We start from the raw sequence: 25,362 nt of genomic DNA on the forward strand, positions 1-25,362 counted from the left end.
GACGCGTCCCCGCGGCAGCTGGGGCTCGCCAGCACAGCCGCTCCGGTGCCTGATCCCCATTGCAGGCGAGTCCAGCCGTCTCACTGCGTGCTTAATATTTCCGCACTTCTTCATCAGCAAGCGGGTTTGTTGGGGGTTTTTTTAGCACTTGCCAGCCCGTGCCCAGTGAATTATCTTTGGATGAAGCCCTCCAGGTCTTTTATGGCCTGATGCAGTACAAGACAGAGACGTTATCGCTCCAAGGGCTTCACTGTACACACACACGGCTGGTCTATGTTCTCCCTGCCCAAACGGGGGGAAGGTCTTTTCGGTAAGAAGAGTGCTGCCCTCACCCTCTGAGTCAGGGAAGCAGCTTATGACCTTAGCAGGACCTTTTTCTTACTGTTAATACAAAGGGAAGTCTGTGGGAGCTGCGACAGGGACTTGCAAACACCTTCCAGTAAATGGACTCCTGCTGCAAATGCCATGTTACTTACCAAAGGACGTGAGAAATGCTCTCTCCTCTAGAACAGGGTATTAAAATGAAAGGACCGCGTGTCCTTTGAAGACTGGTGGTGTGTAGCCCTTGTTGCGCTCCGGGGCATTTGCAGGCGCCCCGGACCGTGCCGGGCTGCCGCGAGTTAAGCGCCGTAGGGTCGGGGCCGGCTGTGGGGTGCTGGGGAGGGGATGGGGGCCGTCGCCCTGGGAGGAGGCTCTGCACAGGCAGCGCTCAACCTGCTCTGCCAGGGCTGCCTCTGGCAGAGAGAGCTCTCATCCCTTCCGCTGAGATTTCAAACGAGAGTCTCTAATTAATGACATCTCCCCACTTAGCTCTTGATACACAGGCAGATGCTGGGCCTTTTAGGGCTGGTTTGAGACCTGCAGCGCTCCCTCCGTGCACTGCAGCATCTGGTGAAAAATGTTTCTGTTACTGACCTGGGTTGGATCTGATCAGCCGTTCAGGAGTAAAAGACGTCCTGGGATCGGGTCCTGCCAGGGCAAGAGCCTGACAAATCACCTCCTGCCTAAGAAAAGTCCTGTTAATTTTAGGATTCCCAGAGGCATATGGCAGAGTATGGAGGGATATAAATATGCATTTGCTGAATCTGGTGAGAACATAATATATCCTGAGAAACTCCCCCTTGGTAATTCTTCGCATTGCACATCTGCACTCCCACCCACAGCCCTGCAGCTGCAGTAGTTTTAAATGAAAAATAGACTTGTTTTGTTTTAATTTTAACAAAGATTCTTAGGCCAGCATGAAGCAGTCCAGCTCGGTGACGTACATGTGTGTGTTACAGTATGTAGTTCCTGAGTTGTGGGTTTAAATTATCAATATTTATATTTGTCCACACAAGAATGCAAATCTCAGCTTGGTTACTTACCTTTTCTGATTTCGTCTGTAAAATACGGAAATAAGATTTACCCTAAATGCCTTGATTCTGGGCTTATCGGGGCTTGGTGAGCAGTCTGTATTGTCAGTTCTTGAGCTGCTGGATATTAGTTCTGCACTCAGCGCCCAGAGGTAACGTGCTCTGTCTGCCGGTACCAGCGTTAATTTGCAGTATCATTCAGAGGAAAAGGATATGGACCTTTTCTGTGAAAATAGTGTAAAATTGCCACAAAGTACTGGGAAACGACTGTGCTCAGTTCCTAAAGATCAATTTATTCACCATAGAGATACGGGGTGAGTGGACAGTGTAGAGAATCACTAATGGGGTAAAGAGCTTTTTGCTTCAAAGCCACCGCTTCTGATCCAGCACGGGGCTGTGCTAACCCAGGGCTCCTAACATTTGAGGGCTGGTGGTTGTCCCCTAAGAAGAAGATTGTGGTGTTGTGGTCTGTTTTTCTGCGGAGGCCTTGACAGGTATCACACACCTGGTCCTGGCTGCCAGCCTCAGAAGATGCAGGGAAGTGTCTGGAGGCTGTGCCGTCACTTAACCCCCGGGCAGCTTGTCCCCAGGCTGGTTATCCTGCAGCGCTGCTGGGCAGGAGGGCTGGCCTGCAGCTTTCAGAGCTGTCCCTTTAGCGTGGTCAGCTGAAGAGCCCAGCTGCGGGCTGATCTGTTATCACCTGGGGCTTCATTGATGGCATGAATCTTAATGGCAGATCTAGAGAAGCACCTGTTTATCTTCTGCTGCTGTTTATCTTAGAGTCTCCTTTGGCTGTTTTCTTGATTCAGCTTGGCGGGTGATTCACTGGGAGCTATGAATTTTGCATGCACTATTGACATTTCTCGGTGTTTTGGTCAGCTTTATTCTAGAGAACGAACAAAACTCATCACACACAGACAAAGCAATCTGAGAGTATACTGGGGGCATTGTTGTTTTGCTCATAAAAGACCATGCTGAGAATATCTCAAACTCCCCTTATTTCTGTCCTTCTGTGCCTTTGAAGAAGTCATCGTACTCTCTTTGTAGGCAGAGGGACACATGGTCTCTTTGGAAGACCCTAAAGTGCTTGCCAGAGGTTTTAAAGGTCAGAGTTACTGGGATCAGAGCTTTTCTGAGCTGGCTGGTAGGAACATTTTACATGGTGCAGGCTACAGAGAAGGCAACTGCTCCCTTTGCTCTCCAGTTGTTTTTCCCTTGCCACTTTATCGTTTTGTTCTGTTTTCCCTGGGAGTACCTAGCTATCTTTCTTTTTTTTTCTCCCCTTGAGCTCTCTGGTTTTGCTTTAAGAGTTACAGCACCGTTGATTGTATTGGCTGTCTCGAAAATGGTGTGCTGCTTGCTGTCTGTGGGCTCCCTGCTGCTAAATGCTGCCAGTGGGACTCCAGAGCATTTAGATCAATCAATAGGGCTATCATGGCCTTATTTTCCACACTGTCCCCATCCCGGGGATGTGTGTGACAACTGGAGAGAGCACAGGAGCCCTCGGGTTAGTGGTTACAGAGTGCGGATCCACACGCCGGCTGCCCCCGCGGTAGAGGTGTGTGTGTTTTGGGGGCAGAAGGGTACCTACGGGCAGGGATGGCGTCTGCCCTGGCAGTGCCAGCGGCTCCCCGGGCGCGCGCTGCCTGCACTGAGCGAAGACGGGTCTGGGGTTTTAGAAGGATCTGTCATTAATTCCTCCCCGTTTGCAGGTAACTTCCTTCTGTCAGTAGGGACCGGGTGCTGTGAAACGGCGTGAAATGAAGTGGGATGTTAATGGGATCTCCCACGCGCGTGCAAACCCAGTCCTGTGCGGGCAGTCGGAGCTCAGCGCCGGCGGAGCTCAGCACCGGGTGCTGCAGACCCGGCTGCGGAACTGACGAACACAGTAGTTCGTGCTGGGGCCAGCCAGCCTCCCTGATCCACTCATACTCCAACGCACCTGGAAAGTCTCACCAAATTATAAATGACCTGCTCACCAAATTATAAATGGGACAGTGTGGCAGTCCCAGCTATTCTGGGCCCTCGGTTATCTCATGGCAAAAAATTCCCAGGAATATTCTGCAGTTGTTGCTAACAGATGGACTAAATAATTTCTCTGGGAAGGAAAGCATCCACTGATACGGTTACATTTTTCCTCTAGATCCCATCTAATGCCGAGGCTGAAAGAATCGCGCTCCCACGAGTCTTTGCTCAGTCCCAGTAGTGCTGTTGAGGCTCTGGATCTCAGTATGGAGGAAGAAGTGGTCATCAAGCCAGTCCACAGCAGCATCCTGGGACAAGACTATTGCTTTGAGGTAAGGAGCCTCTCTGTCCGTCCCGGGGGCCGTTCCTGCCACCTGATGGGGCTGACTGGGGAGCCAGGTGTGGGGTTGCATCTTGGGCTTTCGCTTTATAAAACACTTCTGCTCTGAATTGCTGCACAGAGACCGTTTCATAAGCAGAAAATTACTTCCATCTTTCCACAGAGGATCAGAGCAGTGAGCTCTTTGCCGTGTAACCGTTGTCGCAGCAGAGCTTGCTGCTGGCACCGGTGCTGAACTACTTAAGGCTGTGTATTAGCAGAGCAGAAATTTGTAGTTATGTTCATACAGATATCGGAAAGTGCTAATCCCGACTCAGTGTTCACAAAGACATTACACGTGGTCACAAAGATAGCCTGCTGTTGTCAGTGGGGGTGTTGAGTACTTTGTCTAGAAAACTGAAGCTGCACTTGTTTGGATAAATAGAAGAATCTGTGAGTATTTCAATTTTTTTAACATCTGTTACGGCATGTGGTTAGGTCTGTACTAGCAGGAGGTGGTAGGACACATACAAACCAGGCTGTAGTTGGGTAATTCAGTGTAGTATGTCTTGGGAATCATTTGTCCTGCATCGTGGACGGCAGAGCATTACTGCTTGTGGCAGTGGCTGGATATAGAACTGGGAAATGGTTTTCTTAGAGGAGTAAGATGGTCGATACTTGCATTTCTGTGAAGAGAAGGTAACCTGTTTGTACTTGGACACAGAAGGGCAGATAGACCCTGTATCCCTGGTTGGATCGTACTGCAGGGGGGTGATGGGGCTGCAGGCCTGTCTTGGGTGGGCAGTGCTAGGTGAAGTCGGCCTTGGCAATGTCCAAGAGGAGTCAGACTGGAGAGATGAAGAGTTTGTTTCTTTACTGAAATTAGCACACTTGGAAAGAAATGAGTTAAAAGATCCATTTCTTAAAATATAAACAGGTAACACAAAAACAGTCTTACAAAAAATGGCCCCAAACATAAACTCTGAAGTGGGCTGAGGTATAAATTTTCCAGTGCTGTTCATTCTCTGTAGAATTGAGCAAGTGTGGCAGGTCAGGAGGAGAACAGTTTTGTAAATTATATGGCCTCTATTACATTCCACTCAAGAAAGATAAAATGAAGCTAGATGGAAAATAGATGTGACATCCATAATATAAGAGTTGTTTACCAATTCTGTTCAGCGCACAAGAGCAGAGGAAGGGATATGAACAGTACTTGTAGAAAGTTGACTAAGAGGGAAATTACACAAGTCATGCACTTGTAAGGAGGAAGAAAATTTTATTTCTAAGTGCATTGGATAAAGAAGAGTCATACAGAAAAAAAGAACATGTTAATTGCTGTTCTGCAAATCCTGCAGAGGAAAGGAAGAATGCCGGAAAACAAAAGGGACATTGATTTGTAGCTGACGGTTACTCATCAGCAAGCTCCAGTGGGAAGGACTGAGGTGAGAGCTAAATGGCGTATTGTGTTATGCGTTGGTCTTGGATCTCCAGAGAGCCTCTTTCAAATTCGGAGTGAGGTCGGCACTGAAACGAGTTTGCAGCTCTCCCGGGGTCCCTGGTGGGTAGCAGGCAGTGACCACAGTCCCCCGTGCACTTAGGTACAGCTGGTGGAAGCAAAGGGCTGGCGTTGCCTTTGGGCAGCGCGGGGCTGGAGGGACGAGCTCGGGCAGAGGAGCGGCGTGTGCTGGGACGGGCTGGGCGGCTGCTGCTGGCCCCTCCGCACCCCCGCGTGCGTTGGCACAGACAACTTCATCGCATGTTCTCCGTGTCGGGCAATGGCGAAAGCCGAGGGACAAAACCACACGAGCATCTTCTCCTCCTCAGGGCTTGACCGTTGCCTTCAGTTGTTGCTGTGTCCTGAGGGTCCCATCTGTGGCCTGTGATCCTGCGTGGCTGTATCTGAAAGTACGGGCCAGGCGTGGCAGAGACTGCTGCCGCCTTTCAGTGGACGCTCAGCGAAGAGCAGTAAAACCTGTAGTGGTTCCTGTGGCCTGGAACTGGGAAAGCTCTGGTTGAAGTCTGCACGAGGCTGAAAGGAAAACCGAAGCCGGTGGCCGAGAGCCGTGACACTGCTGTGTGTGGGAGCACTGAAGAGTGAGAAGCTCAGCTGATGCCCTGGAGAGGAGCCCTAAGACACGTCAAGGGAGGAGTTGCCGCCAGAGTCACGGAGACAAGGGGAACCAAGACATTTTCTGCACAGTGGATTGCGAAGGTGCTGGGGGTTGGTACCGGTGCCTTGTCCCTGCACTCTGAGGCTATGGTGGATCTGTTCTCCAGGGAGATCTGTCGGGAACGGCCAAGTTTGCTGTCTCCAATTGAGAAGTGAAGCGTTGCTGTTGTTGGGCAGTGCCAGCCTTACGCTGTTCTTAACTGCCTTCTCCTTGCGGTGGGGTGGTCGGGCAGTGGACACTGCCCGGGAAGCTGCTTCCATCGCCAGCTGGCTGGTGTCTGTTCTCATTTGGGGTGTTGGTGCTCGGTTGGCCGGGCTGGCTCAGCGTGCTCTTTGGGGTCCCTCACCAACAACAGCGTGCAGCAGCTTTTCCAGCAGCTGATTGCGGTCCAGGCTGCCCAGCACGGGCGTGCGAGATACGGCGTGCCGCAGGTCCTCCTCCACCGAGCTGCAGCAGCGGCCTCGTGGCTCGGAGAACAAGGCGGCAGGATTTGACATGGCTGCAGGTGGAGCTGCACTGAAGAGGGCAGGTTCAGAGGGAGAACTGTGCACCCAAACGGAGACAAAAGCAAGAGGTGCCAAAGCCATCTGCAGTGGGAAAAAACCAAGTGGCTGGTTTGGAGGGAGCTGGCTGTGTGAAGGTACAGCGCAGTTGTTTCTCTCCTTCAGCGCGACTGACCTGCATTAAGACGTGCCAAGCTGACTGCTCAGTTCTGCTCCCCCTCAGCCGGGCTCTGCGGGGGGTAAGGAGAGTCAGCAGTAATGCAGTGCTTTTTGAAATGCTGCATTTGGCTTTTTCTGCTTATTTAGTTCTATGAAACGTGCTTTTTTCTGACTTGCTGAGTACTTGGCAGTTGGTGTTTACTTGTTTTCTTCATTGATTTTTTTAAAAAAGTTACTCAACATCATCTTATTTCTCCTTATAAGACTTCCCAGTCAGCATAATCATCTAATGCCACTGCACGTGCTGCCAGTGCCAAATACACGGTGGGCATCTTAGTCCGGTAAAGGAGACTCGAGTGCAGGCTCCCGGAGCCTGATTGTGGGGTCCTGGTGACTTGGGCAGGCAGGGCGGTTAGGACTGAAGGGCTCTGTTGCTGTCTTGGCAGACCAAAGCCTTGTCCTGTGGCACAGCTCGTGTCTGGGCTGTCGCAGGACGGAGCAGGAGAGAGAAAAAGCTGCTGGGCTGTGCTTGCTCCACTACAGCTGAAACGGCGTCGCCTCATCCTGGCCTTGCCTGAGCAAGGGAGAATGTAGTGGGGCTAAATTTAGCTCCACTAATTTTAGTCCAGCTGTGCAAACGTTCGCCGTGGCTCGCGTGGCCCTTCAGACGCCCTGAGCGGCCGTCGCGGGGCTGCGGGGCTGGCCCAGGCAGCGCCGGTTTGCCCTTCTGCACTTGGTTATGGTGGTGTTTACCAGCTTGAACCCTAACTTGTCCTTGTAAAATCTTTTGAGCGCTTTGAGTGAAGCAGCTTCAGTAGCTCAGTTGCCACCTTCTGTTGTTACTCCGGTGAGATTCCTTCAGGTGTACTTTGAGGAACCCATGCTGTACCTAAGACATTCTTAAAATGACAAGATTTTATCTGACCTAAGGGATCACCCATCCGAGGACTGTGGATAATGAATGTGAGTAAGTAACATTTTAGAAATTAATGAGTTTTATTAATTGAGTTTATCCTGTACATTAATAGTACTCTAGCATATCCAAAATCTTGACGAGACCAGAATATTCTCTTTATCAAGATAATTAATACCTCATGAAGATCATTAATGCCATATGATGTGTAGGTCAGAGCTCAAAGCTGGGATGTTATTGCAGATCTGGGGAAAATTACATTTTTGGTCACACATGGTAGATACGACCTTCAACTCCCATCAGATCAAGAGGTCTTCATGTCTGACATGTGAGGAGTTTCCCCTTCTCTCACTTAAGTATGCCAGTTACAGTTTTTTTAGGTTTTGAGTGATTAGTTAATCGGTAATTGTTTTAGAATTGAATCATAAGTTTTACCATGATAACTCAATGATAATATGTTGACTTAAGTGTGGCAAGAAAATATATTAGATATTCAACCTAACAGATAGCTGGTAAAAACCCTAACATTTAATTAACAGATTCAATAGAAGGACAACTAAATTGCACGCTTATTTATTTGGATATGAATCCTGTAGGCAGCTGAGGGATCCATGTGTGTCACCAAGGAGAACTTGTCTTTAGGAGAGCATCTTTCAACAACAATCAAAGAAGTCATAATTCTCTTTTATGGAGGAACTTCCAGGTTTCCTACCAAATTCTCTAGATCCAAGAACATTGTTTTCAAATGCATTTGTACACTAAATTCCCATCAAAACAGAAGAGCGAAACAAAAAGCTAGTTGAGAAACGGCCTTTGAGGAAATGGACTAATGGGACAGTTTCCACCTTTATTAACTGATTTCTAAGCAGTCAGTGGGGACTGAATTTTGTGAACCTTAGTCAGAATGTCAGTGGGACAGCGTGGGGTACAGTGTAATTCCCAGTGTGGGGTACAGAAACCTGGCCCTAACACCTGCAGGGCGGTGTGGCTATACCAGTAGTGTCAGGACTTTGGTGGTTTGGACTTGAAAATGGATGATTTTGAGTCTTCCACAGCTGAATTAGATGGGCCAAATAAGACAGGGCTGAAGCTCTGAATTGTTAGGTTCCTGTCTGAAGAACGGTTTTGAAGCCTTAGAAATTCACATCGATCAAGCAGCTAGGGAGCGTCTGGAGCAGTGCTCGTTTGCTGTGCATCTTCCGCGTTACTTCACTGGAAGTTCTGTTCTTAAGAACTGTTGCTAAGTGGTACTTCTGGGATCTTTGTGTTTGTAATTCGGTGTTCAGACGGTACAGCAGACGTCAACCGTAACACAGCAGAAGCAGAAGCAGCCGTGCGCTGCTTCTCTTCAGCTGTCGTTACCAGTCAGGTGTACGGCTACGCTCGGCTTGCGCGCCGTTGCAGGAACTCTTCCTGAGAAAAGGATCAAGAGGCAAAACTGCCGTACCCTCTGGCAGGGCAAGGCGTAGGGACCGCACGCGGTGGACACGGTCTTGCAAGTGACACATCTCTTGTGCCACCAGAAGTCCGTTCGTGACGGTCCAGGGACGGAGGTTCACATGAGCATCTGCAGCAGCAAACAGGAGGTGAAGCAGGCCAGATTTGTAATGGGAAACTTTGAAGAAGCTGGAAATACACTGAAGCGTGAAAGGATGCTGAAAAGATCATACTACTGTCCCTACTAATACGGAGTGTTCTTTTCCTGGAAATAGAAGATAACTTGTGCTCAGAAGAGTATATGGTTTTACAGGACAGAGGATGAAAGCATGCGAGGACAGGGCAGAGTGTCTGCCTGAAGGAGAGAGCTTCTGGGCCATCAAGGGTTGGAAGATTCCTTGCATTTGCTGTGTAAAGACAGGATAGGCCTCTTGTCATTTTGTCCTGGTTAGAAGATGTCTCTGTTCAAAGGAACTCATCATTGAGGTTAGCTAATGACAAATCTTAGCAAGTGCCAGCTCTGCTGTAAGAACAGGTTAGGCTTCTGAGAGATACATGAAATTAAAGGAGATTGTGTCTCCCAGAAGCAGATAACCCGGTGTGCAGTGTGTAAACACAAACACTGTGAGATGATAAAGTACTCAGAAATGATTCTGCAGCTTGAGACTGGCGGAAATGAAGCTCAGAGGGGAGTCATTTGAAGTGCTAGCCAGGTCCACTTGGCCTGCAAGCAGAGATGTACATAAAGAATATTACTGGACATCACCAAATGCAGCAAATGCAAAGAAGGGCAGAGCAGCTGGCGGAGGCTCCCTGGCAGTGCAGAGTTCTGGCACCACGGTCGTGGTCTGTCAGCTTGCCAGCAGGGCCTGGAGGGGAGAGCGGCTTGGGGGATACGTGTACATGAGAAGACACAGAGGACCATTGGCCTTTAAGACCTTGACGCCGAGGAAGCTCGGTGTGGTGGATAGGAAGAAATGTTTGGTGCCTGTTATCCTGGGGCAGTGGTTCCTTTGGTGGGCTCTCAACAGGGTTGAGCTTCCGTGTGGTCACAGGGATGTGATAAGGAATGAGGGGTGTTTGCACCATGGAAATGTCACTGCTCCAAGTGTGCTTCTTCAGAACCTGGCTCTGAAATCCCAATGGCCAGAGAAGGTCACACAAACACTGCAGAAAGATCCCTTGGAGTGATACTGGACGCGTGAGAGGTGAGAGGAGGGCGCAGCAGCACTTCCCGGCCATCTCCAGGTCCGGGAGCCCCAGCCGGGTTCTCCCCGCTGGGGAGCAGGTGCTGTGGGCACCGGCGTGCCGCCGGCCGGGCTGCGAGCTACGGCTCTTGCTGCTGCCAGGACTGCGGCGTATGTGCTTGGCCCCGAGTTCTTCACAGCACGGTCTGCAGAAGCAACAGGACACGAAGGGGGAAGGTATGAAGCCAGCCTTTCTGGGCCCGATGTTCTGCTGAAAACAAGGACTGGGTTGTTACTACTGCAGGCTTTGGGCTGAATCTGGAGGAATGCCAAGCGATTGCAATTTATCTTTAGTTCATCTCTCAGTTGTGGAACTTGGTGGTTTAAAGTGTTGCATGCATGGGGCCCATTATCTAGTGTTTTCTGGTGTGGAAGAGGAGAAGTAATTGGAATTTGCTTCTATGATTATTTCTGTGACATACAGAGTTGCCCTGTTTTTCCGCTAGCCTTAGGGGCTGTTGCTTCATGCTTGGGTAAAGCTGTTTACTTAAAAGAAAAAATAAAAATCCAGTAGCATCTTTCCTAACTCCCCCGCTCCCCCCAAAATCACAGTCTGCAGTGTGCTGGTCAAGACATAATCCTGTTCCTTTCCCTGTAGGTGACGACTTCATCAGGAAGTAAGTGCTTCTCGTGTCGTTCTGCAGCAGAGCGAGATAAATGGATGGAAAACCTGCGGCGTGCCGTGCACCCAAATAAGGTAGTGGCTTTGAGGAATTGCCTCTGTTATAGTTCAGTTCCTCGTTATTACATTTTATAGGCCAGTGCATAGTAGCAGCAGGGGACGTATTGTCATTTTAGTGAGTAAGTGTAACTGTGGGTCAGCCTTTTTCCATATTGCTTTCTTCCACAATTATATTTACAGGCAAGTGCCAATTATTTCTTCCCCTCTTTTCTCAGCACATGCTGCTTCAGCTGTTGCTAAGAATGGATCAGACCTGAAGAATCTGCAGTCTTGCTCTGTTACTGATGATACTTGCCACTTACGTAGGATTTTCCACCTCCCAGAAGCTCTGGGACAGATGTCAGGTAGCTGCCAGCAAAGTTGCAAGACTGAACAGTCGGAAGAGTTCACATACCACACTTCTGGCTCTGGTAGTACTTGCCGTGTCTGCTTTCGCGGTGGAGAAACTCAGATGCCCATCGCAGCGAGTTCTCTGAGGCGATAGTGGAATGTGGCTTTGCCTTCTCAGTCGGTTGAGGTGGCAGAATCATCCCCTCCGGGATCTACAGAAACAAATCCTTCTCTTCACTGGAACACAGGGACACCCAATATGCGGTTTTATGGCCCACTAAGTACAACCTAAAATAAAGTCTACAGCTGCTTTTCCTTCTCTGCACTAGAGTTAGCTAACAAAGATTGATCAGACTAATCAGCTGCAGGATTTCACAACTGATGAGCTCAATCAACAAGTCTTCTTCTGCTGATCAGAGAAGACACAAATGATGGGATCCTGTGAATTCATTCCTGGCATCAGAGCCACGTAACTGTGCATACAAGTTGGGTCCAGGCCTGGCGGGTTGCTAAAGCCGCCCTCTGTGTCAGAGCGTATCGTTCCCAGCGCAGGGCCAAATGTCAGTATAAAAGACTCCCTTCAATATCAGAACGGGAGCAGCGGAGGGGAGAGGTGGACTTCTGCCTCTAGCAGCACGTTCCTGCACGTGGAGTTCAGCGACTCCGGTGCTTTCTGAGTGCAGCAGCCTGGTAGTAAAGGTCTGAAAGAGCTGTGTGCGGTTTGCGTGGTCACACTTGCCGTGAGAAAAGTCCCAGGAATGTGAGTTGGGGCTGGGCACGTCACTATGGCTTTGGGAGGCAGCGTTCGGTGGAAATTCATTTGGAGGTGTGCCCTCATCTCAAAACATGCCGTTAACTGATGGCTAACTTTCCATCTTTGTTTGAGTTCATAGACAATAAACTCTCAGTATCTGACGTGATATTTCTGTCAGGAATTCAGTGTTCTTGTATAGTTCCTGTGTGTACTTCCTGAACCTACAGTACCCCATTGTGGACTTCAGCAGGAATGTTCCTGCCCAGGCTCCGAGGCTGAGCAGAGTAAGCCGTGGCTGCTGTTTCAGTGAGGGGTTTCCAAACAAAGCAGGTTACTGCAGAATCCTAGCAGCGGTTCAGCTGCGAGTGCTTTATCTTTCGAGTCACTCCTGCAATAAATGCCCCTGGATGTTCTTCCAGGATGAGGTCAGCATCACTGGGGAGCTCTTAAAGATCCACAGTGTCCTTTGCTCCATTATGATTTAAAAGATATCCAAGCCAAATTTCTATTTCTGAATTGTAATGATTCTCCTGTGGAGCTCACTCTGTCTCCCATAATTCCTCTCGATGTTTTAGTGGGGTACTCTGGACTTAAATATCGTGAGGTTTTGTAAATGCCTCTCTCCCTGCCAGAGGTGGTTGCGTTCCAGCCATGGATGAGGTGATCCCTGGGTGTGTGTTCAGATCCTTTTATTGTTGCTCTGTTACAGTAAAGAAAATGTACTCCAGTGCTGCTGTAAAGCAGCTGTACTAAAAAAGGAGGTGGCTGTGAGATACCTGTAACATAGCTTCTGTTTTGCAAGAGCCATTAATGATCGGTGAGGTTCTTTCTGTTTCTTCTGGGGTCCTCTTGGCAGTGAATGGGAAATGGTACATTTATGATTTGGAGGGGTTTTATCTTCCTTGTTCCTTATATTAATTGGCACCAACAGATATGGAGAGCACGGTGATATTTGGAAAATTAGCATAAGTAGTGTTATTATGCAAATTCCTGAGAGCCAGTATTTCCTTAAAATAAAATGTAATTAAGTCTCTGCTCATTTAGCACAGCCGAAATAATTAACTCATATCTCCAGTTTTGTTGTGCTTGGCTTTGTGGTTTTTTTATTGACCTTTTTTTCTTTGCATCTTTTTTTCAGGACAACAGCAGAAGGGTAGAGAATATGTTAAAGTTATGGATTATTGAAGCCAAGGACCTGCCAGCTAAGAAAAAGTACTTGTGTGAATTATGCCTGGATGACGTTCTTTATGCACGAACTACCTGTAAATTGAAAACTGATAATGTATTTTGGGGGGAGCACTTTGAATTTAATAACCTCCCATCGCTCAAAAACATTACGGTGCACTTATACAAAGAGACTGACAAGAAGAAAAAGAAGGACAAGACCAATTTCATTGGACAAGTGAACATCCCCGTCAGCTCTGTCACGGGCCGGCAGTTTGTAGAGAAATGGTACCCAGTGGTCAGCCCCAACCCCGGAAAGGGCAAGTCCCCGGGGCCCATGATCCGCATCAAGTCACGCTACCAGAGTATGAGCATTCTTCCCATGGAGATGTACAAAGAGTTTGCCGAGTACATCACTAACAATTACATGGTGCTGTGCTCGGTGCTGGAGCCCTCGCTGAGCGTGAAGAACAAGGAGGAGATGGCGTCTGCACTGGTGCACATCCTGCAGAGTACGGGCAAGGCCAAGGTAAGACCCTTCGTCATCCGTACCGTCCCACCAGAGACCGTCGGGAGCAGACTCCTGTGTTGGGCTTTGGAGATCACCGCCTCAGTTGGGCTTCAGGCCTAGCCGTCATTAATACACTCTGATTTTGCTTTTAATTACAAACAAGTTGGTAGCATGTGCAGTGCGAATTACTTAATTAGCAAAGAGGTCGGTGGGACCACAAGATACCAACCGAGTCATTTTTCTCTTCTTATGGAGGCTCAGGGACCAGGCTCTTACTTTATAAACAGGCACAAATGTGAAAGTAAGCAAGAAGGCAGTTTTCAGGGATGAAATGTAAGCAATGCTGGCTTACGCAAAGGTATTCCTGTGGGATCCCAGCAGGTTCCCCGCTCCGCTCCCTCCCTGTCACTGTGCTGCTGCGCTGAGCACCCAGCACCGCGGGAGCCGAACGGGAGCAAACAGCGTCTTGAGAATTGCGGAGCAAAGTCTGCCTGCGGGCAGGTGTATCTCTGAAGCAGCTCTCGGTCTTTGGGGTCTGTCCTGATGCTTTTGGAAGGGAGGTGGGGGTGGGGGGCAGCAGTGTGGGAAAGCCCAGGGGTCCTGGGGTGCTCCCAGGGCAGTGCTCATTGGGGGGTTGATGTTGGCCAACTTGTGAGTGGTGGAAGTTCAGTTTTTGTGGACCCCTTTGTCTGAGCATCCTTCATGGCTGGGAATCCCCCGCCAGGTCTGGGGAAGAAGCAGGTCAGGAGCAGGCAGGGAGTGGGATTTATTCCTGCTTGTGATCTGTGAGGGTACAGGCGGGGTGAGCAGAGCTGGAAACCCCCTTACTGCAGAGCGCAGGCAAGCACCGAGGTCCCCGGCACGTGGGGCTTGGAGTCGCATGACCCGTCTGCCGCAGAGCATCCTTCGTCCCCAGCTGGCGTGGCACAGCCGTGGTGGGCAGTGCCAGTGCAGGAGTTAAAGCATCAGCATTTTTCTCTGTTAACGTCTCCCTGAACTCTGCAGGGCGGAGCTGGGGAAGAGCGAGATGTCCAAAGCTTTTCCAGCGCTGAGGAGTCGTGAGCTCCTCACCTGAGGGGGAATCGCAGGGCTCTGCTTCCTGCGCAGCTGCCACTGCTGCCTCGGACCGTGACAGGGTTCGTGGATTAGATTTAGGTACCATCTGTCGAACAGAGAAGTGGCTTGGCCTCCCTGATCTAGTTCAAGGCAGGCAAAGCTCACTGAGAGGATTGCGAGGCCGTGGGCCTGCTGTGGCAGAGGCAGAGAAAATAGCTCAGTTAAAGTCTTCCTGATCCCAGGCAGCAGCGTCAGGCCCCCGGCACGCAGGGGAGGATGGCAGTCCCAGTCCCCTTGGCTGCGTTACCGTCCGTGGGGACAGAAGTGGCTTGGCGATTCACAGCACGTGAAATAACGCTCTGTAGTTACAGCAGGAGAGCATCGTAGGTGTCCCCCTCCTCGCTCCTTGTGCCGAGGCTTCGGCGCCGTCAGCGCGTGGTTTCTTCGGCTGGTACCGCTCCTCCCCGCGCGCCGGGGGCCGTCGGCTCTTCGCTGCGGCTCTGACGGCGCTAGTGCCAGGGCTCTTGCTGGAATGGCATTGCCATGAAAGACCCTGTCCGTGGCTTACACTGTTCTGGTGCAAAAGGGCTTCAGGTGTCACCCTGATCTCCGTCACCTCGGATCATGTGCGGGCATGGTGACAGCTGTTGTCACCGCTCCTGCCGTTTCCCTCTTCTCATCGGTACTGGAGAGGCTCCGGAGACAGCAAGTGTGTTTCTAGACATGTGTCTGCATCAGCGCTCAAGATCCCAGAGGCTCTACATGGGGGACACAGCAAACAGTAAACAGGCTTGATGAATTTCCCCCTAAAATGGAGCTTCTGCTTTCCCTGCCTGTCATCTGCCATCAGCATTAGCACAGGGTTTAGGGAGCTGTCAGGGCAACAGAAGTTATTGGAGCATGGTGCATCCTTTGTAGAGGAGCTGGACAAGCAGAGAAAGGGAAAAGCAGCGGTAAGGTAAAAAAACAATGAATGGGAGAGGAAAACCGCACTCACCCCTGCTTGTGTGACATGGGTGCACCCCACCACCGCTCAGGAAAGCTCCGCTGTGGCTAAGCACCGCGACCTCGTGAGGGGACACAGCCACAGGAGACCGGCAGGCTGGTGCCCAGTCTGCACGGGGAGGCTGTGCGGGTGGTGTGGTCCCTGCCCTCCGCCGGGCAGCCCCTCTCGGCCCGCTCCACGGAGAAAGACCGAACAGGAGGAGTTCAAGCACTTAAAAAGGTCCGATTGCCATGCTGGCTGCTCTCCCTCTCCCTGAGCATCGCCTGGCTGGGCTCTGAGCACCTCCCCGGAGTTTCAGAAACAGAAACAAGCGTCTCTTGCTTTTTCTTCCCAGCCAGTCCGCAGGAGAAACAGTTTGTTTCATTTTTCTTTTGTTTGTAGGTAAGGTAGGTCCGTACGTGTGTGCTGGGGAAGGCGTGCGCCTGCAGGCGGGTCCGGCTCCGAACTGCACCTGGTTTTGATGCTGAGGACGCAGTTCCTTCAGCCCAGGCTCGCCCAGCACCGCACGCCTGCTCGTTCGGAGGCGACACCGAGCAGGAAGGTGAAACACCCACGGCCTGAAGTAGGGCACAGAGGGTTTTGAAATGGGGTTCAGAGCCCAGGAGGAGGAGAACAGATCCCCGTGGGCCCGGAGCCCGGCGGGCAGAGATGGTGCCAGGGGAGCCGGCGTGGTGCTGGGTCAGGCTGGAGGCTGTAGGAAGTGGGGCCGGGTCCCAGGCTCTGCTGGGCGAGGACTCAGCCCAGCCCGGCAGCGGTGAGCACCCTGCTCCCTGGCACAGGTGTGCGGGGGCCGCGGGGCAGTGGCCCCCTCCTCCAGCCTCTGTCCTCCTGTGACCCTCCGAAGCTGGCCCGGGCTGGAGGTGCGTTCCCCGTCCTTGTGCCTTGCCAAGAGCTTTTCCAATCACCTCTTCAGAGCTCTCCGCTGCCCTGGAGAGTGCAGACGTGGCAATCAGCAACCACTAATTTATTTTGCTGATAAAGGGGTTTTTGTGGATCTTGGCTGCTGTAGCTGACACTAAAGCAGCAATTACAGTTGGAGTGAGAAACAAGTGTCCGGTAGATTATCTATGAAGACTTGTTAGCAGCTAATTGCTCTTGCAGTGTTTCAGGCCCTGTTTTCCTGTAGCGATCTGCTGTAAATATGGTGTAATCTGTTAATGAGGCATGGCCGATTGGGTACATGTGTCCAGCCAGAGCCACGCTGCAGGAGTTCCCGTGCAGGAGAGGGGTGATGCGATGTTGCGTGGTGTGTGCCAGCCACAGCCAGGCCCCCGGCCACCAGCGTCCTCGTGCAGCCCCGCAGACGGCAGAAGGGCGATCCTTCCCTGCAGACACCCCGCTTCGCTCCTTTGCAATAACGAGGGGTCCCCCACCAGCCAGGTGTCATTATCTGAAGCTGCTAAAACCCAGAGGCCCTGCCTGAGTCCCTCCTGCCGGGGAGGCACAGCACGTAAGGCTGCAGGCAGAAGGGGGACAAGGGCTGTAGCTGAATTTTCTCCCTAAATATCTCCTCCTTCCTGGGCTTAATAGCCGTACTACAATAGATTAAAAGGCGGAGAATGAAAGCAGAGAGTCCTCTCTGGAGTCGTAAGTCCATGCTTCCTTTGATCTCTGTTTGGGAAAGGGAAAAGCTTCATCCCTGCAGTGCTGCACAAGGATTTGGTGCACATCAGGGCACGCCTGGAAACCCCTGCCCAGCCGCCAAGGCAAATGGGTGGGGAGGAGGGGGAAAAGCATTTTGATAAAGTTAAAAGTGCAAACAGTCTGGCTGAGGGAGCTGCCCCAGCCCACTGGAAAGTCTGACAAACATCCAGAACTAAATGCGCTCTCTCAGTGCAAGCAGTTGTTCACTGTCTCTATTTATGGCAAGGAGGGACGGGAAGAGGCATCGCTGTGCCGTAAGAGGGACATAGTTTTGTGGCTAAACACGGAGGGGCGGGCTCTCAGCATCTGTCCTGGACTTGTTACGTGCTTCATCTTCCCAGTGAGAGCACTGATAAAATGTTACCTGTAAGGGTGTGGAGAGATGCCTATTTTCATGTGTTTTGCAACCCATAGACAAAAGACACAAAGTCATAATTAAAAGTATTTCTGTTGCCATGCTTGGTGTTGCTGGGTGTGCTCACCCCTGCCATTAGCATGGCTTGATGTGGCCCGTGTGATGTGGTTATGGATAGGCAGGCTGCATCCTTCCCAAAGCGAGACCAATTGTGACTTCTGATGCTTCCAGAATATTTCCCATGCTTAGATTTGTTTCAGGGCTCTCTTACAGCCTTTGGAGCGCAGTTCATGACCATAAATATATAAAACAACTCTCTTGTCCAAATGGTTGGTAGATCAAACCCAGCATTAGACAAAGCTCTAACTAACCAGCTGCTCACTTGAAATAAGTATTTGTTGTGTTGTGAATGGAGCGAAGAATAAACATGTGTCCCTGTTTGTTTGCTGCAAGGATTTGCTTCAGCTAAGCAGATGTATTTACTCCTCCCGTGCGAGCCTGTTGGAAACTCCCCGCGTTCCCTCCCTCGGCGGTGCGGGGTGTTTGGTCAGAGCTTTGCTGGCAGTGCCAGTTGAAGTGCAAGACCTGCAGATATCATGTGGGACTGGCTAAACGTGACTGCTCGGCGTGGGGAGGGGGCCAGGAGATGGGCGGCATGGCCCAGGAAGCTGCTGGGCTTGGGGGCTGGTGGCAGCAGCGCTTGGCCGGTCCCTTTGGGGAGCACCGCTCCCTTATCCGCACTGGAAGGGCTGTGTACGGGGGAGCAGGGATGCTGCACACGTGCAGCTGCAGACGAGACTGGCAGCAGCCGTAGCATTTCCCCCACAAAGAGTTTATCTCCCTGACAATATTTTATAGCAGCCATAGTTGAGCTAATAAAGCTTTTAATCAGTTTTATGAGCACCCCCACCGTTTCTGCTCCTCGCCCTGGACACAGCAGTCGGGCTGGTTGAAGGGTCGGAGAAAGCCGGTGAGTGGCAGCTGTAGGGATCAGTGTTCTGGCTGTCGGGGTGGCGTGCGGTTTCTAAAGCCCCTGTGTGGGATCCGGCCCCTCTCCCTCACGGGGAGGTGGTGGTCGCTCAGTCTGTTAGTGTTATATCCCTCAGTTCGGTTTTCTTACTGCGTGAGCAAGGTGATGGCCACAGATGCCTGCGGTTTAACCCTCGCATTGCCACTTCACCTCCTTTTCCCAAGGAGAATTAGAAGATGCCAGAAGTGTCAAGGATGAGCTCCAGTGCTCAAAGGAGGGAACATCACTGTGTTTCCCAGCAGAGAAGTGTCCAGCACAGATCCTCAGAGGAGCTGCGTGGTGGTGGAAAGTCGAGGACTGGCGGTTGGGGTCCTTGGTTTCGCACCGTCTGCCCAGGACCCGATCGCTGCCCCTCTGCCGCTCTCTTGCACAGCTCAGCACCATCAAGTGCCGCGTTTCTCTGCCGCTGCAGCGCTGACACGTAGGTGTGCCCTGACACTCGTCCACCTGTAACCTACAGCCCCACCAACCCCTGGTGTTCTTCACCTTTGCATAAAAGCCCAGCTGGACTGTGGGTTAGTCTTTGAAATAAGCAGTAATCTTATTACCTTTATCAATTCAATCCTCTTAAGGTTAAGTCAATCCTATTAATCAGGCTTGTGATGTGGTGAACCTTATTATTTCAAAGTCAGTCTGCCCATCAGTCAGTTACAACATTGGGAACAATCCGCTCCAGCCCAGAGGGGTGCGTGACCCAAGCGGCGTGTGCGGGGCCGTGGGTCTCATCACCTCCGTGACACCCTGCGTGCTCCCGCTGTGGACGCGTCCCTGAGAGGCTGGGGCTGGAGGACCTTCCCCGGGATGGCGAGGTGCAAAATCCTTCCTGGGTGTGGACAGGATACGTCCTGCAAAACTTGCGTTGCTTGTTGGTTGTGTCTCTGGAAAGGCTCCCTTTACCTAGGAAATGCTCCTGCTCGCACCACCGCCATGCCAGGCACCGGCTGGCTCCGCCTTTCTGCCTCCTGGGCTCAGGAGCTGGAGGAGGGAGGCAGTGCCCAGCGACACCCCCCGGGCACAGGGACTGGCACCCTGAACCCCTTCGGACCTGGGATACTTGATGTAGACGGACCCCTCGCCAGGGCGGGGTGGGCTTTCTTGGCACTGGCAAGCGCAAGCACTGCGGGGTGCTCGGCCCCCCAGCCCGGCGGGGTGCATGGGGCCGAGGGCTGGTGGTGCTCTGGGCAGGCAGGGCTGTCAGCTATTGATCGGACGCGTGACTGAATTAGCTGTCTTCTCTGTGCCGGCTGCGTCCCCTGCGGAGCAGCTTTTTCTTCCCATGTTTTGTGTTTGAGCAATGCCGTTAGTCCGCTTCCTTGACCCTATTGACGTGGGCAATGAGGGATTGTTTTCTTGAGCAGGTGTTGGTTTTTCCCTCAGTGGACTCACTTTTGAATGAGCCTTTTCCGATTCAGGCCACCCCCAGGGCAGCTGGGCCCTGGGCCCGTACCGATGCCCCCCTACCAACACGGGGCAGCAGCTTCAGGCGTCCGCCTGCGGGACCTGACGCGGCGCGGCGCAGGGCTGCAGCGCGCTCTTTTTCAGGGCATCACCCGTATTTCCGTATTCTCCTTCCAGCTTCCCCAGGCAAAGGTTTGGGTGATCTGCCACGGCAGCGTGAAGCAGCCCTGCTGCGAGGTGACTTACTTAGTCAGGGGTCCTGAACTGCTGCCTGTGTGAGGGACGAGGCAGGGTCAGGGCGCGTCTCCTCACCCACAGGAAGGTGCTGTGTGGTTGTGGTTTGAGACAGGAGGATGAATTCAACCTCTGCAGGGGAAGCGGCATCCGAAGCTCATCGGATGAAGACCCAGGGGAAATGGAAATGTTTTTAGGCTACGCTATGGGTAAATCGGGATGGAGACATTTGAGGGAGAGAGCGAGGCGCCTGGAGCAAACCCAGGCTCAGGCCAGCGCTGCTGCCGCCCTGTGCAGGCAGGGCGGGTGCTGGGGGTGTCGCGCAGCCCGGGACGGCCGATGCTGTGGCTGAGGATGTGGGGAGCTGCAGAGCAGCGTGGGCGTCCCAGGCGGAGGGGAAGCTGCAGCTCTGGAAGTACTTTGTGGTGGCGTGTTTGAGCCCTGAGGTGGTGCTGAGGACTGTGCCTGCTGCTGCCTGCTGCTGCCCGCTGCGGGGACCGGGCTGCCCCTGCAGCAGCGAAACTCCTGCGTGCATTCTAGAGGACTGGAGGAGCTGCCTTAGAATAGTACGTGCTGCTGTGGGCTCATGCTTGGTTTATTTGAAAAGTGCTGGAAACCAGTGCAGCCTTGTGCTGTCATGCTCTGAATTTATTTATTTATGAATTGCTTTTCTTTATCAGCATATGTGCAGTGACTGAAGTTGCACAGGTTCAGCAGTGCCCAGTCTGAAGCAAATATCCTTAAAATAAACACGGGAGCAAGCCTAAAGAACGCTGCCACAGCCCTTAGTTTTTACTGTAGACCTTTTCCTTCCCCTCTTGACTCCAATGTAATGAAATAAAGCATCTTATTTTCTTCCATTGCCAGGGGCCCTAACTAAAAACAACCCCCTGCTGATCTGTGCTGCTCAGAAACAGGGAGTTTTATTGGCTTTAGTTATTGCATTTTATTCGGAGCCTTGTATGTGGGTGAGTGAGGCTCCGGAGGGATTCGACAAGTATTTGCATTCCATTTGTGTCTTCCGAGTGCTGGCTGCTGGCGTACTTAAGGCAGAGATACCAGACGTGTGATCCAGAGCTGATGTGGCTTTTTTCTGTGGAGGGAAGGCAAGATCTGGAAGATGGCCCTGGGGCAGAAATTGCAGGATGTCATGGGAACTGACCCGCGGACGAGGCTCCTGTCCCGCGGCTAGCAGAGCTCCGCTCAGGCAGGGGCGCTGGCTGTGGGTATTTTGATCCCTGATGTATCTTGGGGCCGGGTCGTACAGCCGGGCGAGATGCCTCCTGCAGCCCCCGGAGGCTGGACCTGCTGGGGCCGGTGAGCAGCCGGGCCTGGGGGATGCTTTGGGTATCCTGGCTGTCGCCTCCGTCCCCTGGTCAGTAACAGGGCGGGATTCTGCCAGGTTGCGCCCCAGCTTCGGGTGCTGCGCCGAAATGGAGCTCTTTGGGCTTTCAGCAGCTTTCCTTTCCGCTTTGGAGACAAGGGGCCGTTTTCTCAGCTGTCGAGCTGCAGGTGCTCCGTAGGGGATAACGACGGCAGCAGAGGTTTCGGGGGGATCTTCTCTGGCTTTGTGTTGAGTCCCACACTGGAATTTTGCCTCATTTTAAATTCTAGTTAATTCTGTAGATCAGCTAAAACCATCAAAATTCACATTATCGCTGGCTAAAACTTGGCTGCTGGGTTTCCACCGCTCGGCAGCCCTGGCTCCCAGTTGGGTTGTGCATCGCAGCTTGGCCCCGCATCCCGCGGCAGTCAGTCCTCAGCTGACAAGAGGGGGGAAAAGCAAACACTTGGCTAAGGGAAGCTATGAAACTCAGTGTTCCTGAGATAATTAGTATGTTGGGAAAGTGACAGGAAAGAGAATCAAGCAAAGCCAAGGTCAGCGGCTGCTAATTAAGAATCAGCACCTTGTGTCAGCCTGAGCTGTGGCTTGGAATTGAAACGTACCCTGGGAGAGACCCAGGAAGATAAAGGTGATGGAGTTACCCAGATAGCAGCTAACAGGATTTGAGCAGGGGTTTAAAGTTTCATTCCAGCTCTGCTGATAAAAGGGGCAAAATGAGAGAAAATAGCGGGGGAAGGTGCGTGCTTTGCTTCCAGGAGGGATTTTTGCCTCCGCAGCTGCTGGAGCATTGCAGACGTAGCGGGGTCTGAGGAGGGAGATCTTCTGGCTGAAGAAATGATGGCAGTGACTTTTTTCCCCAAAGCTCCTCCTCTGGCTTTTCTGGAGGCTCTCCTGGGAAGGTCACGGCAGCATGTCAGTCCCGGTCATGGTCTTGTGGGAAGGCGGGAGGGATCGGGCCGATGGGTGCTGCAGAGATGCCAGCCTTCCTGCCCGCCCCTGTTCTCCGAGGAGACGTACCTGCCTGCGCCTGGGTTTTGCTTTCCTGGGACAGACAGTAATGAAGGGCCTGTGGATTAAATGAGCTGGTGGGTTCAGGTGGAGCTGTTTGTTGAACCTTGATTAAACTTCCAATGCACAGATGTCCGTATGAAAAATGAAATGGAGCTAAGTGCCTCTCTTGCAAATCTCCCGGCCAGCAGCTGGCAGGGAATGGGAGCTGAGCGTCCCCTCTGCCGAGTCGGGGTTGGAGCAGGCTGGGTCGCGGCCACAGCGTGCCCAGGGGCTCTGGGAGCTGTGCTTTGCCTGGGGACAGCGAGGACAGGACCTGGGTCCCTGCACGGCAGCTCTGGCGTTCTCCTGCTGCCCCTGCCAGGAGCAGGTTACGTCTGGTACGGTCACGACAAGTGAAGGAGAATTTCGTAGTGAAAGGTTATTACTGAGCAGATTATTTTGTTTTAGAGGAAGGCAGTTTTAAAAAGTGCCCTTGGTTGTAGAAGTGAATTGTATGTCAACACTGCTCTGTCTCCTGCATGGGGAAACAGTAAGAGGTCTAACGCACGTGATTTACACGGTGCCAGCAGCCTGTTTCCCTTTGTCGTCCAGGTGAGTGGTGCCGGGTGGGAGGAGGTCGACCCTTTCAGCCCCCAGCGCAGCGAGGAGCTGGGCAGGGGCCCAGAGCTGCTTTTCCCATCAGCAGTGCAGAGAATGGAAGCTGAATATGTATTAGCGTTAAAAACTGCATGGCATTTCTCCTGCATTAACGCTAGCTACAGCACACTCAACATTACACCACGTAGTGGATTTTCAGCAGAATGCATGGGGAGCTACGTGACCCTCTCTGATCACTTAACGCTGCTGCTGAAGCAGACATGGAGCTCGCTCTGAAGTGCTGTTTTTCTGCTAGAATTCGCAATTCAGTAGCCCAGGCTGTTGCATGGGGCACCTGTCAGCGTGCGGTCTGCTCCTGCTCACCCCTTCCATTGCTCACAGAGGGTTATAAAATTGTATAGTGTTTGGTTGTGTGCACGTCAGACCAAAAATGTGCCTAAAATGTGTGCTGTAGCAGTGCTGTTTATTTTCATGAATACCAAGGAAATAGGACATTTGAGCATCTTGATGCATATTACAGGATTGATTCTCGGCCGTTAGCTGTGGGGCACAGCTCATGACGTCTCAGTATGCCCCTGTTTTGCAGCCAGTGCAGTTAAACACGAAATGCAGCCAATTTAACAGTGGAGAAGACGTTTCACCCACAAATCATGAGGCTGATACGAGACCTAACCAAAAACCAGGACTGATAGAGGGGCAAATGTGGTGCAGGCCTGGAATGAATCACTTTTTGGGGTGCAAAATTTGTGACTCTCCAGAGATTTATCCCTCCTCTTGTCTCCACGAGGCTGGAGAAACAGGAGAAAAGTCGGGCTGGTAGTAGGGCAGCGTGCAGGCACAGGATCACCCGCAGCGCCTCCACTCCCTCTTGTGTCTTACGAAGGTGAGACCTCTCTGGAGAAGGGGAGGCTGCCTGCTGTGCTGAACAAAGCGTCTGTCAGTGCGTGGTGACCCACCATGGGCTTTGCTTTCCAGGATTTCTTGACTGACCTGATGATGTCTGAAGTTGATCGCTGTGGTGAGAATGAGCATCTCATTTTCAGGGAGAATACACTGGCCACCAAAGCAATCGAAGAATACCTGAAGCTGGTGGGGCAGAAATACTTGCAAGATGCCTTAGGTACGTACAGAGCGTTGGCAAGTCTCGCTCAGAGAGCTCCTCCTCTAAGCTGCAGGGTGCTCTGCGTGGTGGAGACCATCAGCTGAGCCCTGACGGCCGTAGGAGGCACCAGCGTTTACCTGCTGGAGGGTTTCTCTGGCAGCGGGGTCCGAGCCCGGGGCACAGCCACGGCCGCAGCGAGCAGCTCTCTGCTCCCAGGTGAAGGTCACCGCTGAGTTAGCAATTTAATCTGCTTTCAGAGAAGATAACAAATTGATATTTGAAGGCATTATGCTGCCTGCCACGTCTTCTGTCTCGGCACTGGCAGTGTCACGGAGGCTGATTGAATCCTTCCCCTGATTGCACACCCCCGCCGGAGACGCTCCCCCGGTTCCTCGCAGCACTAGTGAGTCAGATGAAATCTCCCACGTTACAGTGATGAGAGTTGCCTCCCAGATCGCACTGGGAACCCTCCTGGTGGTTTTTTTTTAAGTGCTGGCTATGTTTATGGCTCCAAAAATATTTCTGTTGATGCAAATGAAAATAATTAGAGCTTCTGCTTCTGGGCAGGTCAGGAAGGAATTGCCGTGTTGCTGTGTGCAGCCAGCGCAGCACGAGGATGGGGAGAGGCTGCCTTTGGAGCGTTGTGGCTGAACCTCGGCCGAAGGCAGCTAGATTGGATCCACATCCTAGCACTAGGATGAGCAGAGTTGCTATTGAGCTGTTAATTTTTCAGTATGTTGGGTTCCTACTAATGGATTTGTGTAATGTTAGCAAGGAGCAAAGTACTGTAAATACTTTATTAAGATAATAATAATAATGACAACGTTGAGGAAGGGGAGATTGTTGAGCAAATTCAGTCAAACCAAGAGATAGCCCAGAAGAATAGGAAAAGGAGTGTTATTTATTTCTGCCTTGTAATGCTTTCTGGTTGAAGGCAAGTCTGTAAGTAGATTACCTCATAAAATTTCTAAAAAGCCAGGAGATTAATGAAGGCAGAGAATTTTGAAATATTCCCCTTTCAGGGCTCAATGCAAATGCTGCCCAGCCAGCCCCATCTAGTGCAGGAGGAGCCTGCGG

At 51.8% G+C, this 25,362-nt stretch overlaps 1 protein-coding gene across 1 annotated transcript in view; it reads left to right on the forward strand.

Annotated features, from left to right (window-relative positions):
• The window catches only part of DAB2IP (DAB2 interacting protein), a 207,630-nt gene that overhangs the window by 159,166 nt on the left and 23,102 nt on the right, over positions 1 to 25,362 (forward strand). The window contains exons 4-7 of the mRNA XM_075170781.1: positions 3,496 to 3,649; positions 10,665 to 10,763; positions 12,971 to 13,525; positions 24,159 to 24,303. Coding sequence (XP_075026882.1) covers positions 3,496 to 3,649; positions 10,665 to 10,763; positions 12,971 to 13,525; positions 24,159 to 24,303 — 953 coding nt within the window. The remainder of the gene's footprint in view (positions 1 to 3,495; positions 3,650 to 10,664; positions 10,764 to 12,970; positions 13,526 to 24,158; positions 24,304 to 25,362) is intronic.

This window comes from Calonectris borealis, chromosome 21 (assembly GCF_964195595.1).
Source record: "Calonectris borealis chromosome 21, bCalBor7.hap1.2, whole genome shotgun sequence".
In the NCBI taxonomy this organism is placed as follows: Eukaryota; Metazoa; Chordata; class Aves; order Procellariiformes; family Procellariidae; genus Calonectris; species Calonectris borealis.